The 13,938-nt window shown below is 32.1% G+C and overlaps 1 protein-coding gene across 1 annotated transcript in view; it reads right to left on the bottom strand.

Moving 5' to 3' along the window:
* Window positions 1–13,938, bottom strand: part of LOC134726452 (uncharacterized) — a 186,330-nt gene that overhangs the window by 87,876 nt on the left and 84,516 nt on the right. Inside the window, exons 20-22 of the mRNA XM_063590857.1 lie at window positions 4,488–4,730; window positions 3,295–3,533; window positions 1,275–1,412 (exon numbers count right to left, since the gene is read on the bottom strand). Of these exons, the coding sequence (XP_063446927.1) occupies window positions 1,275–1,412; window positions 3,295–3,533; window positions 4,488–4,730 (620 nt within the window). The remainder of the gene's footprint in view (window positions 1–1,274; window positions 1,413–3,294; window positions 3,534–4,487; window positions 4,731–13,938) is intronic.

Here is a 13,938-nt window from a genome sequence, read left to right on the forward strand (position 1 = left end):
TGGACACATTTTTTAAACTAGATACCCTAATGATGATTGTGGCCAAGTTTGATTTAATTTGGCCCAGTAGTTCCAGAGGAGAAAGTTTTTGTAAAAGTTAACGACGACGGACGACGGACGCCAAGTGATGAGAAAAGCTCACTTGGCCTTTTAGGCCAGGTGCGCTAAAAACAGTAAAACTTCCTTAAAATTACCAATTCAGGGGCAGCAACCCAACAACGGGTTGTCCGATTCATCTGAAAATTTCAATGCAGATAGATCTTGACCAGATAAACAATTTTACACCTGTCAGATTTGCTCTAAATGCTTTGGTTTTTGAGTTATAAGCCAAAAACTGTATTTTACCTCTATGTTCTATTTTTAGCCATGGCGGCCATCTTGGTTGGTTGGCCGGGTCACTGGACACATTTTTTAAACTAGATACCCTAATGATGATTGTGGCCAAGTTTGATTTAATTTGGCCCAGTAGTTCCAGAAGAGAAGATTTTTGTAAAAGTTAACGACACCGCCGGACGCCAAGTGACGGGAAAAGCTCACTTGGCCCTATGGGCCAGGTGAGCAAAAAAATCAAGTCTAAACATCAATCCAATTTTCACAATTTTACTCATGTATATGTTTGATGAATTTTTCATTAGAATCTAACAAAAAGGTTAGGCATGCGTAATAATTTTTGAGCACTTACAAAACAAAGAAAAATGAATATAAATTGTGAAATAATTGAACAAAATATAAAAAACAAGAATTTGTCCCAAGTACACGGATGCCCCATCCCCACTATCATTTTCTATGTTAATTGGACCGTGAAAATTGAATAAAATCTCTAATTTGTCATTAAAATTAGAAAGATCATCACATAGGGAACATGTTTACTAAGTTTCAAGTTGATTGGACTTCAACTTCATCAAAAACTACCTCGACCAAAAACTTTAACCTGAAGCGGGACAGACGGACGGACGCACAGACCAGAAAACATAATGCCCATAAATGGGGCATAAAAATACATGGAAAGGGGGGGGACGGTGTCAGGGGGTAACAAGCTTAATCATATGAGGAAAAGTAACAATGTTTTATAGATCACAAGTCTGCTACCAATAAGTATGCATAATTTCACATTTTTTTTAATTTATGCTTTTTTGCAAGAACTGGCTCATTTTGTATTATTTTTTAATGTAAAAACTTGAATGTATTAAATATATATCTATCTATCAAAAAGTTGATTTTGTATATTCTTGTATGGGACATCTGAACCTGAGACATTTTGACCTGAAACTTACCTTCATGAACTGATGTATTCACATATTTTACATCTTCATTCTTCATGTATTTATTTTTCAGGCCTGCAAATGCTGTTAGACGTTCAGTACCAAATTTTGTTTGATCGCCACTACAGCTAATATTTGGCTTGGTTCTATCTGTAAAAATTGAACAAATAAAATATAATAATGTTTTAATGTTAATAAGCACAATGATAGCTGAATATGCAGTATTGGCTTAGCTCATTGTTGAAACCGTACAGTTAAATATAGTTGTTTATTTCTGTGTCATTTGGTCTCTTTTTGGCCAGTTGTCTCATTGGCAATCATACCACACTCTTTTTTGTATTGTGTATTTTTTTTAACATACAGTTAACTCTAGTTGTCTCGAACTCGGTTGACTCGAAATTTCGGATGAGTCGAAGTTTTCACGTGGTCCCGAACTTTGTTCCATATTAATGTATGTAATTCGACTCCTGATGAGTCGAAATTGGATGTGTCGAAATTTCGGTTGAGTCGAACTAAATTTACGATCCCAAGGTTAACAAAAGCATTCAAAATTCATTATTTATCTCGAACTAATACACATATGTCAAAACATGACCTCCGGCATTTAAATGGATTGAAGAGTTAATCTGACAATACACGTGTAATTAAATTTCCAGTCACTGACCACTGTATTGATTTATGACATGCTGTTTCCATGAGTGTTTACCTAAGATTATCTTTTATAGAATTTTTATAAATAATTAGTGATACATTGTTTATGTTCATGAAAAAGTATTTAAAATGTTTACAAAACAATTAGTTGTGATTTAGACTAATGAGCTTGGGTGTGTATAAAGTAAGGATTATGACTTCCGTTGATGATCACCTAAAAATTACTCAATCGGCGTCTTTAATCTTGTATTTTTTTTTATTAAAAGAAAGAGTGAGAAAAAACAAAATGAAGAGGAATTTAAATTTTTTAAAGTCTTTTGTATCCGAGAATAAACAATTTTGTCAACTTTAAACAACCTGAATAACGAAACTATCGATTGGAAATTACTCTCTCGGATAAAAGCCATAGGAAACAATTGTAACTTATTATTATAATAACGAAAGACCATGACATACAAATACATCGATCTGATACCAGAATATCGATCCCCTTCCCATATTCACCCTGATTTATTTTAGCTTTACCATGCTAAGCAAGAGTTGTGTCCCTTGTTCGGTCAAACTTCCGGTTTTCGTTTGAGTCGAACTATGTGTATCTCGAAATATTTCTCCGGTCCGGCTGACTTCGAGATAACGAGAGTCGACTGTATTTGGTCTATGTTTTCTTTACATTTTTGCACCTGTCGCAAGGCAGAAGCTGCTGACCTTTGTTAGTCTTGCATGTCTTTTAATTTTTGTTCATTTATATGTTTATTTAGTTTGGTCAGACATCCTTTTTCACTGAACTAGAATACATCTTGTTTATGGGTAAGCTGAAACCCCCATCACATGTCAGATTATCTCACCGTGTTATAGAGGAATTTGGTGACCTTTGATTGGTTTGTTGTCTCTTTGACATATTCCATATTTTCATTCAATTCTATTTGAAAAGAGTTTCATTATAAAATATTGTTGAAGATGGTCTTTTTAGCCTTTTCAAATCAGCAGAAAACACAAAATTCTAAAATAGATTTGATTTAACTTTAATTAGTGGTTTTTACCTAAGTTATTGTATTTATTAATTCTCAAAGAAAAATTCTTTGGACAAATCTATTAATTAAGCAGTGTTTTCAGGTATAAAAGTTTTTCACAAATTTCAGTGTAAATAATTCTGAATAACTAGAAAAAAAGTTTATAATCTTAATCATTAAATCATTATCATTAATGACATTGGTAAACATGATTTAAAATGATAAAATGCAGTAACAAATAACAAAAAAAGAAAAGGTCACAGGGTAAAAAGCTTAATTTTGGAACAAAATTGATAGAAATTAAGGGAAATCATTTTGATGATGTAACCTTATTGGAAAGGAACCGTCCCTTCAATAATTTTACAAGGTACCTTCATCTAGGCAATCTGGGAAACCAAGATCACAGATTTCGTCTTTTCCAGCACCACTGGGGTATATTCTAGAAGTGGACCTTGATAATACTATGTTGGTCCATCCTTGTTTTAATTTGTCTGGTGGTAAATCACTATCTTTAGCCTTGAATATATCTATATCAGTGAAAACTGTCTTGTAAATCCTAAGTTTTGATATTCTACCATGCGTATCTGCAGATCCAATTATCATTTGTAGACTGAAAATAAAAATAAGAAAATGTTACAAGTTTCAGGTACTCAATGGAGAGACAGTTAGCGTGCGCAAATCCTATATTCCCACCTACCCCCTCCTACCAAAAAATCAAAACAAATATTCAAAAAAAAATTGGGGGAACAGAAATATTGTCACTTAGGTTTCTTCTGGTGTTGGGCTGTGCATGATGAACAAGAACAAATCTTTTTACAATTGGAGAGGCAATGTTAAATCTGATGTCTCAAAAATTTTGAGAGAGAGCTCTAGGGTCTCTACACATAATTGGTCCAAATGCAATGCATATTATGCATGTAATAACTTTTTTAGGGGTCGGAAGGAGACCAGTTGCAAGGTTTCTAGTGGTAGTCAAAATTTACCAGACCTTCATCTGTGACATCCTCTATTACAGCACATAGGATTCACTTACCACTGGATGTTCAGCAACCAACAATTAATCAATCAAATCATATATCAATTTCTTTTTCTAGCTAGGTGTTTTCCTACTATTTAACAATAGCTGAAGCCATAGGTCAAAGGTGTTGCACAACTAGAAATTGCACTACATTTTTTCATACAAAGCCACATTTAAAATCAAAACTGCCTGATACTTATTTCAATTCAGGCAATGATGAAACTTAATCTGTGAAACTCATAATTGTGAACTTTTTTTTAAAACAAGAATTGAAAGCTTCTTATTGTGAATTCATTGGGGTGTTCAAGCTATGATTGAAGTACATTTTGTATGGACTTACAGACCAAAAAGCATAATGCCCCTAGGTGGGACATAAAAAACCTTAGGGCATAAAAACAATTGTAAAAGTTTATGAACTACAGTAAATAATAGATTAAAGAAGTTTTGATTGTCATTCTAAACTGTAGATCTTATTAAAGTTATCTTAAAGATGTGTAAAACTGTCTATCCTTTTTAACCTTTATATTCTATAAGTTCAGAACTTACATCATATCCTCGTTCATATCAAAAGTGATCACATTCTCATCCTTCTTCATAATTGAGTCTATGAATATTTTAACCTTTCCAGAAGGTTCCCATGAGAATACCATAAAATGCCACTTTCCATCAGCAACATCTGTGTCATATTGAACCATTTCCATATCTGTAGAGTTACGAAGTATAAGATACTGACTAGTAGCTATAAACTGCTGCTTTTCAGGGTTGAAAGTAGGTTCAGATCCAATTTGTCTAAAACAAAATTTCAAAAAGTAATCAGGTTATATAAACAAATTTACTTATTATTATCAAAGTCATATGAAACAAGTGACCTGTGAAAAATAATTTTTATCCTATTCTTGAACCAACTTTGTCTTCTGTGCACAATTATATCATTTCTAACGCAAAGATATCATACAATCGTCTTTTTTTCTTCTCTTGTCTGTTATGATTTAACAAATATGGCAGCTAATTAAATGCTGTGTTTTGACTCCACAAATTTACCGATTGTCACCTTACAGTGAACAATTGACAAAAAAGCATGGATATTGAGCATGTATTTAACATGTAAAATCAGATAATAGTTTATTTCAGCGACATATCCATGTGTATTGGGATCACCAGATTTTTATGAGAAGGTTCACGCTAAGGTCACTTTGCATAGGGAAAATATGTTGGTGAATTGTTTGCTGGAAGCAAGTCATTAAAACTAGAGGCCCTAAGAGCCTGTGTTGCTCACCTTGGTATATGTGAATTAAACAAAGGAAGCAGACAGTTCATGACAAAATTGAGTTTAGGTGATTGTGATGCGTTTGGACATCTTACTTTACTGAACATTCTTGATGCTTACAATTATCTCTATCTATAATGAACTTGTCCGTGTAGTTTCAGTGGAAAATGTTAGTAAAAATTTACAAATTTTATGAAAATTGTTAAAAAATTGATTATAAAGCCTTAAAAGGACAAAACCTTCTAGGGGGTTAATTGACCATTTTGGTCTTTTTGACTTATTTTTTAGTCTTAAATTGCTGTACATTATTTCTGTTTACAGTTTATCTCTATCTATAATAATATTCAAGATAATAACCCAACACAGCAAAATTTCCTTAAAATTACCAATTTACAATTTAGGTGCAGCAACCTAACAACTTGTTGTCAGATTCATCTAAAAAATTTCAGAGCAGATAGATCTGGACCAGATAAACAATTTTACCCCTTTGTCAGATTTGCTCTAAATGCTTTGGTTTTTGAGTTATAAGCCAAAAACTGCATTTTACCCCTATATTCTATTTTTAGCCATGGCGGCCATCTTGGTTGGTTTGTCTGGTCACAAAACACAATTTTAAAACTAGATAGCCTAATAATGATTCTGGCTAAGTTTGGTAAAATTCGGCCCAGTAGTTTCAGAGGAGAAGATTTTTGTAAAAGTTAACTAAGATTTACAAAAAATGGTTAAAATTGACTATAAAGGGCAATAACTCCTAAAGGGGTCAACTGACCATTTTGGTCATGTTGACTTATTTGTAAATTTTACTTTGCTGAACATTATTGCTGTTTACAGTTTATCTCCATCTATAATAATCTTCAAGATAATAACCAAAAACAGTAAAATTTCCTTAAAATTACCAATTTAGGGGCAGCAACCCAACAATGGGTTGTCTGATTCATCTGAAAATTAATGGCAGATAGATCTTGACCTGATAAACAAAATGTTCTATTTTTAGCCATGGCGACCATGTTTTTTTTATGAAATGGGAATAAGAACATAAACTTTATTCTAGATACCCTAGGAATCAATCAGATGAAGTTTGGTTTGAATTGGTTCAGTAGTTTCAGAGGAGAAGATTTTTGTAAAAGTTAACGACGCCGGATGCCAAGTGATGGGAAAAGCTCACTTGGCCCTTCGGGCCCGGTGATGAGCTAAGAAGGTAAATTTCTTTTAAATGTGGTCAAACTAAATAATTTTCTTCCCAAAAAAGTATATGTACCTAATTTTTAGGCAAGAATTACTTTTTCTTTAGCTAAATATAATCACACATGTAACCTTTTCTGTTATCCTTTGTTGTTTTGGGGCAATTATTTCAACATACTGGTAATCAAGCTGAAGACACCTTGACAGTCAACAAAACATTTCATTGACAATCTTTTGATCAATTTTTAACAGCAAACTAGTACCAGAACATGGCTTCCAAGATTGGCAAATTGCCCAAACAAGTCCAGGAAATTATACTATTTTTTATCATTGATATCTTTATCCAGTATTTTCTCAAAGAAATAACATTAAAAGTCCATCTTAACCACTGTGCTTTACAAAAAAATATTTTTCCATCTCTGGTGCTTGTTTTACCATCATCACATCAACATCTGGATTTAGGAAATGTGCTTTAAAAAGGAAAGAAAACTTTCTGATTGTGTGTGGGTTTTTTTAACTTTCTAATTGTGTGTGGTTTGTTTTTTTTAACCTTTTTGCTGACAAATCCCTGTAAATCTTTTAAGTAACTTAATCTTTGTCAAATAAATGCCTTTCTAATCCAAACAAAATAGATTTCAGTTTAGTAACTTTAAATAAACAATTGTATAAATAAACCAATTTTTTAAGACATTTCGGCAATTGGCCTTCTTCGGTTCTTTATTTTTCCTCTCAACTACATGGCTGACATTACATTTGTATTTCTTTTTCAATAATTGAAAAGATGTTATAAATAATTGTCCTTGGAAACGTCATGACATTTTATTAAACATGTTTTGTTCTCAAAAGACCATAAAACCAATACTGCAAATTCAAAAATTATTGCATGCATTTATTATCATCATTTTAGACTAAAAGGCGATTTTAATTTTTATGATTTTGAGAAAAATCCTTTTATATTCTAATAAAATATGTAAAGATGTGAGTTTCAATTATTGCGTTTACAACTCTGTCGCATTTTTTCACAATAATAAAAACCTCGCAATAATTTCTGAATTAACAGTATTTGTTTTCACTTGATAGATATGATCCTTTTAAGGTAAAGGTTTGATGACAATAGGCAAGTAGTATACAACAGAGAGCAGAATAAAAAAGGAAAAAACCAATTTTCCTCTTTTTTCACTCTAATTTCTGACAAGTGCAATTAGAGGCCAAAATAGGACAAGAACGTAATAAATTTATTCTATAACCCTTGTATTTGAGAAAAAATCATAAAAAACAAAGACAATTCTGTAAAATTAGTATTTATTTGATACACTTCAAAATAAATTTATACTGAATTCTACACTTTACTGTCCATTTTCATTCAACTCTCCGTAAATGATGCAACTTAGAATAAATTTATTCTAAATGCATGATGCTTTCTGTATATAATCATTTATAAAATAAATTTATTATAAAGAGCCTTGATATCTATTATCAGTTCGAGAAAATCATAGAATAAATTTATTCTACATTTAATGTCATTTATGATTATAACAATATTTAAAATAAATTTATTTTGAAAGTCCAGTAATCTGTATGGTGAGGCTGTGATACAGAATAAATTCATTCTACATTTAATGTCATTTATGATTATTAACATACTATATAGTAAAAAATCATTTCTGTAGATCACCGAAAGGGGAAGTGGTCTAGAACACAGTATTATTTTATTTAGGGGGTTCACTATACACGCAAATTTTTATTAGTCTTCACTTCAAGGTTAATCGAGCAAATTTTATTTAATAAGGCTTTTTACTGTTTTTTTTACTTTACTACGGGCTCATAAGGATCTTAAATCTGATTTTATTGCTGTGTCCACAATAGACACAGCAATATTATTCTACGTATTTCACCTGTATCGGTTTGGACAATTCCATTGACTATTCCATACACACACCATTATGCTTAAGGGGTTTTCATATGTCATGTCAAGATGATATAGGCTATTTACCGTTGTTTGCCACAAAAAAAATCTGGTAAAGTCACTTTTCTGAAAAACCAATATAAATATAGTTAACATATTTATATTATTAATCTAACTGTGTTCATTGACCCGAATTTTTTAATGACAACACACACCTAAAATTCGTTTTGGTCTATTCCATGACATTTGCGCGGGAAATATTCATCAGAGACTTTAATAATTTTAATGGACGTTCATTTGGAAATTTTCTATCTATTTTATGTGAACAATTGTCATATGTTTTTGTTTTTCATACATTTAAATGATCAACGTTATTTAAATTCCGTATATCTTGAATCATTTGACATCAGGTTTGTACGCATTTAGTCTCTTCTCTAGTCTATAATCAAAACTGAAGGCCGCGAAGGGACACATGTCATGATGACACGTGCTGCACAATCCCACACATTTCACATTATGTAATAAAATTCTACTGTTTGCGATAAAAATATTCACTTATTAGGGGTGTTGAAATTAGGTCTTACATAGTTGATGCGTATCCGATCCGTGATTTGTATATATTTCAATGGTGCTCTCGGTAAGGCCAAAAAAATATATGTTTGATTATGGGTACCTGACCGATCCTATTTTGAGCACCCACCCTAAGCCATTTTATTGCCGTCGTAAGAAATAATCCATTCATTATAAATAGGGGAACTCTCGCCCCATGGACAACTCCGACCACACAATTCAAAATCATGGCACAAAAAATAAAATGGACAAAATAATAAAAAGAAAATACCGACCTACCTACCTACCCTACATATTTTGATGATGTAACCTTAAACAGACATGTTAGTTTTCTCGTTTGAATTGTTTTACATTGTCTTATCAGGGCCTTTTATAGCTGACTGCGGTATGGGCTTTGCTCATTGTAACATGTACAATAATCAAACATCAACCCACACTAAACTGAATGTAATTGTAACATGTACAACAATCAAACATCAACCCACACTAAACTGAATGTAATTGAAAGACATCTAGAGGTTGATATCAGAGGTGGATTTAGGGGGGGGGGCCCTGCTTTTTGAGAAAAAAATTGGTTGCTTATATAGGGAATCACTGAATCGTGACTGGAGCGAGCCCCCTCTTAGGTCAGTCAGTGGGCTCCCACTTTAGAAAATTTCTGGATTCGCCACTGGATATACAGTTTCGAACAGAAGATAAAGGGAACAATATGGTGAATTTTAGAGATTAATATTATTTCATGTACATGCATTTGAAATATTTAAGATATATTGTTTCCCTTTTTTTTGTTCTAGGTTCCATGGTGACCTAGCTTCCATTTTCGAAAACTGTGATTTAAATGCTATATAGTCTATTATATAAAAGGGATATTTCCTTTTCATTGGTTGTAGATATGGAATCTTATTTTACCATGAAGTCCATCAGATTTGAAAATGACTTTGGGAATGAAGATATCGTAAAGACTGAATGTCAGTTTTAGTCTTATATATCTATAATACTAAAATTACGAGGTCCAATTTGTCAGCCGTCATCGCGTAAAAACGACGAATCAAAGAATTCGACTTATATATAACTAATATAGTACAAAGGTGTAGATTAAAAATTACACCACTCCAGGCCCTTTTGTTTTCCACGTAATTAATATTGCCAATAATTAAGAAGTTCCGGATCGAGTCCGATACCGATACCAAAAATTAATAGTATATTCACCTGTTACCGATTACCTTATTTGTACATTCCGCGTCTGACAGGTGCACCACCAAACGGTGTATTCAGGATTAATATGCTATATACACGGGTCGTATCCACAGGGTTGAAACTACTAAATTGTCAAATTTTAATCAGTTTAGACTTTCTAAGATACATTGTAACAATACAAATACTAAAATCTGGACTAAAAATAAGGCGTATAGGTACAGTTTTCAATTTGTTAGCCGGCATGACATAAAACAGCGAATCAAAGAATTCAATTTTATTTACAACTAATACATGTATGTATATGACAATGCTGTTGATTAAAAAAATACTCCATTCCAGGAACTTTTGTTTTTCAAATAATTAATATTACCAATAATTGATAAGTTCCAGTTTGACGGTTTCAATCAGAAAGATTTGAAAGCAGAGAAAACTGTGTATCGTTTAATCGGCATAACTTTATCAGATAAAAATACAAATACTAAAATAGGCTTGCACATAGTTATATACGTTAACTCAGTCATGGACCTGCGATACCACGTGTCTGTTCTAGTGTACTTTATAATTTTAGTCTTGCATGTACATAATTATGTGTACATATATCACTGATTCAGTGGCAATGGTAAATAGACACTGACAAGTCTTAGATAATATTTTATAGTTTTGAATGTTTTGTCTGTTGACTAAAATTAGGTGGAGGTTTGTGTGTTCTTATTTCCAACAGAGGTAAACTCAACACATATCAATATGTGCATGAAGCAAATTGATAGTTGCTAGATACGGAATGATTGTACCACAAGAAAGTTTAAACCTGTGTGTATATACTTAAAATATGATAAAAAAAATCATGTCTTTTTCAGGACTTCTGAATCCAACCATGTAGTATGGAATGTTTTTGAGATGTGGTTTTGGTTGATGGATGTTAATGAAGGACCTGTAGTACAAAGTATATCACTGAATTTAGCTCTTTGTCTAAGTGTATTATTGAATACTTTGCTTTGAGCTCAGTTCATTGTTATGCAAATAATTCTTTGTGAAATAAAGATTTGACAGAAAACTCTCATGTACAAGGATTTGTCAAAGTAGTATCACCTCTATTTACAATGTAAGTATTAGGAAGATAAAAGCATTCTATATTGATTTGAACCAAATATATTATAAAAAAAAAGAACAAATTTACCCGAGAATGCTACTACCACTACTAGCAATATGATGCTAGGTTGTTTTAATACATCTGAACTAGCTGCCTACTGATGACTCGGTTCAGAGTGTAAATGGTCTTTCAACTATGCAGGGAAAAATTATAAGGCATATCTAGACTTATCAATTTCTAAAACAATATTTCATCGTACATGTTTGTCAAATTGAAATTTTTAAACAACCACAGAAATTTTTGCAGTTGAAATACATGTATGTATCCTGTCGTCGTCTTCCCAAGACGGATGGTTTCCAGATAATAACTTCAGTATAAGTAAAAAGGAAGCCTTAAAATTATAACATACTGTGGATTCATTTATTTTCGTGGGTACCAATTTTCTAGATTAAAGAAAGTGCATTTTCGTGGATATTTAATTTCGTGGTTTTGCTGAAGTCTGCATACAAGCGTATAGAAAATTTGTTAATCGTTGAACATTTAATTTCGTGGTAAGACTCTAGCCACAAAAGCCACGAAAATTGGTATCCAAAGAATAATAATGCATCCACAGTAATATTTATAATCATAAAAGGAAGCCTGTGATTGTTTTAGGGGGTTATATATATAGTCCCTAAGGTTTAGGAATAAGGGTTCCAAAGGTGACCAAAACAAGCATTAATCTAGTGTTCGTACAAAAAGTTGTGTATAAGTATTTCAATTGTTCTGAAATTGTACCATAATATTGAATACCATAAGTAGAAGGTTGAGGTCTATTTTGTGGGTTATGGGTCAAACAGTCTAGGAATTAAGGGCCAAAAACAAACATTTTTGTAGATTCCAGACAATAAATTTGAGTTATTTCTTTGTCCAGAATGGTTGTTGAATTACCTAAAACCAATGCTTTATGAAATCTTCTTTAAAAATTGGAGTTTAGATTTCTCTGTCCATAATAGTAGTTGAATCAACTTAAAATAATGCTATACCTGTATATACACTATACAATGCAAAATTCACTTTACTACCAACTGATAAATTTAAGCAGTCTTTAATTGCCATTCAGTGATTACAAGCACTTTGATTATCATTCTAGGGTTATGCCCTTTCACAAATGGAAAAATTTCTCAAGTTTGTCTCAACTAAATTTAGTGAAATGTGTATATAATGCTTATTACCTCTAAACTCAGTTTAAGTTCAATTTTTGGCAGCTTCACTTTATGTACCTTTTTAACATTATATATGCTAGCGGGGGCATCATCACCATGACTGTATGACATTTATATTTTAATACTTAATGTTTTATTAAAATGAGTAGTTGAATAATTATTGTTGCAAACTCCATTAGAAATTTGATTTGAGATCATTTTTATACCACCACAAAAATTGAAAACTTTTTGGTTGTTCATTTGTATCACGTTGGCGTCATCGTCTTCATCCAAAGACATTTGGTTTTAGCACTCTAACTTAAGTAAAAGTCAATAGAAATATATGAAATTTAGACCCAAGGTTTATGACCATGAAAGGAAGGCTGGGATTGATTTTGGGTATTTTGGTCTCAACAGTTTAGGAAAAAGGGCCCAAATTTAGCATTGTTCTTGGTTTTTGCTCTATAACTCAAGTATTAGTAAACAGAAATCTATGATATTTTAACATAAGGTCTATGGCCACACAAGGAGGGTTGGAATAGATTTTGGTAGTTTTAGTCCAAACAGGGTAGGATTTAGGAACCAAAAACAGGTCCCAAATAAGCATTTTTCTTGGTTTTTTTTAACAATACAATGTACCTTTAGCATAAGTTAATAGAAATCTATAAAGGTTTATGACCACAAAAGGAAGGTTTGGATTATTTTTGGGAGTTTTGGTCCCAAGGAATAAGGGGCCAAAATTAAACTTTGTTTGCTTTCATCAAAAAAATGAATTATTGTGCTTCTTTGATATGCCAAATCTAACCGTGTTAAGATTCTTAATTTTTGGTCCTGTTTAAAATTGATCTACATTAAGGTCCAAAGGGTCCAAATTTAAAATCAGCTTGGTTTTAACAAAAATTTAATTTTTGGGGTTCTTTGATATGGTGAGTCTTAACATGTACTTAGATTTTTGATTATGGGCCCAGTTTTCAAGTTGGTCCGATCAAAAATTGAATTCTTCGGGTTCTATGATATTCTGAATTTAACCATGTATTTAGATTTTGGATATTGGACCAAAATAGGTAAATGTCCAATTTAAAATTTTTAAGTTGAAGTTCTTTATAGACCACATTCAATCTGTGTCAGAAACCTATGTTGTGTCAACTATTTAACCACAATCCAAATTCAGAGTTGTATCTAGCTTGAATGTTGTGTCCATACTAGCCCCAACCGTTCAGGTTTCCACCTCTGCAGTCGTATAAAGCAGCACCCTGCGGAGTATCTGTTCCATTCATTTGTTTTTTCTTAATTTGTGTGAATTAACATTGTTACAGTAAATGCTAATTACTACACTTGCATACCACAACAAATACTGTATTGGTACATGTATCACTTATATTTGTATCCATATAACAAAACAAAAAATGAAAAGGAATAATTTTGCAATACCTTTTGAGTACTAAATAGCTTTTTAGGTATTTAGACATATTTTAAGACTTATTAAGTAGATGTTGATGATATCTGCTTGACATGCTTCAAATTCGATCAGATTACTTTTGGAGCAGTTATGAGTCTTTGAAGCATGCTCACAAAGGTTCTTTTGGTGAAATCATTTTTAT

This window comes from Mytilus trossulus, chromosome 7, assembly GCF_036588685.1.
Source record: "Mytilus trossulus isolate FHL-02 chromosome 7, PNRI_Mtr1.1.1.hap1, whole genome shotgun sequence".
In the NCBI taxonomy this organism is placed as follows: domain Eukaryota; kingdom Metazoa; phylum Mollusca; class Bivalvia; order Mytilida; family Mytilidae; genus Mytilus; species Mytilus trossulus.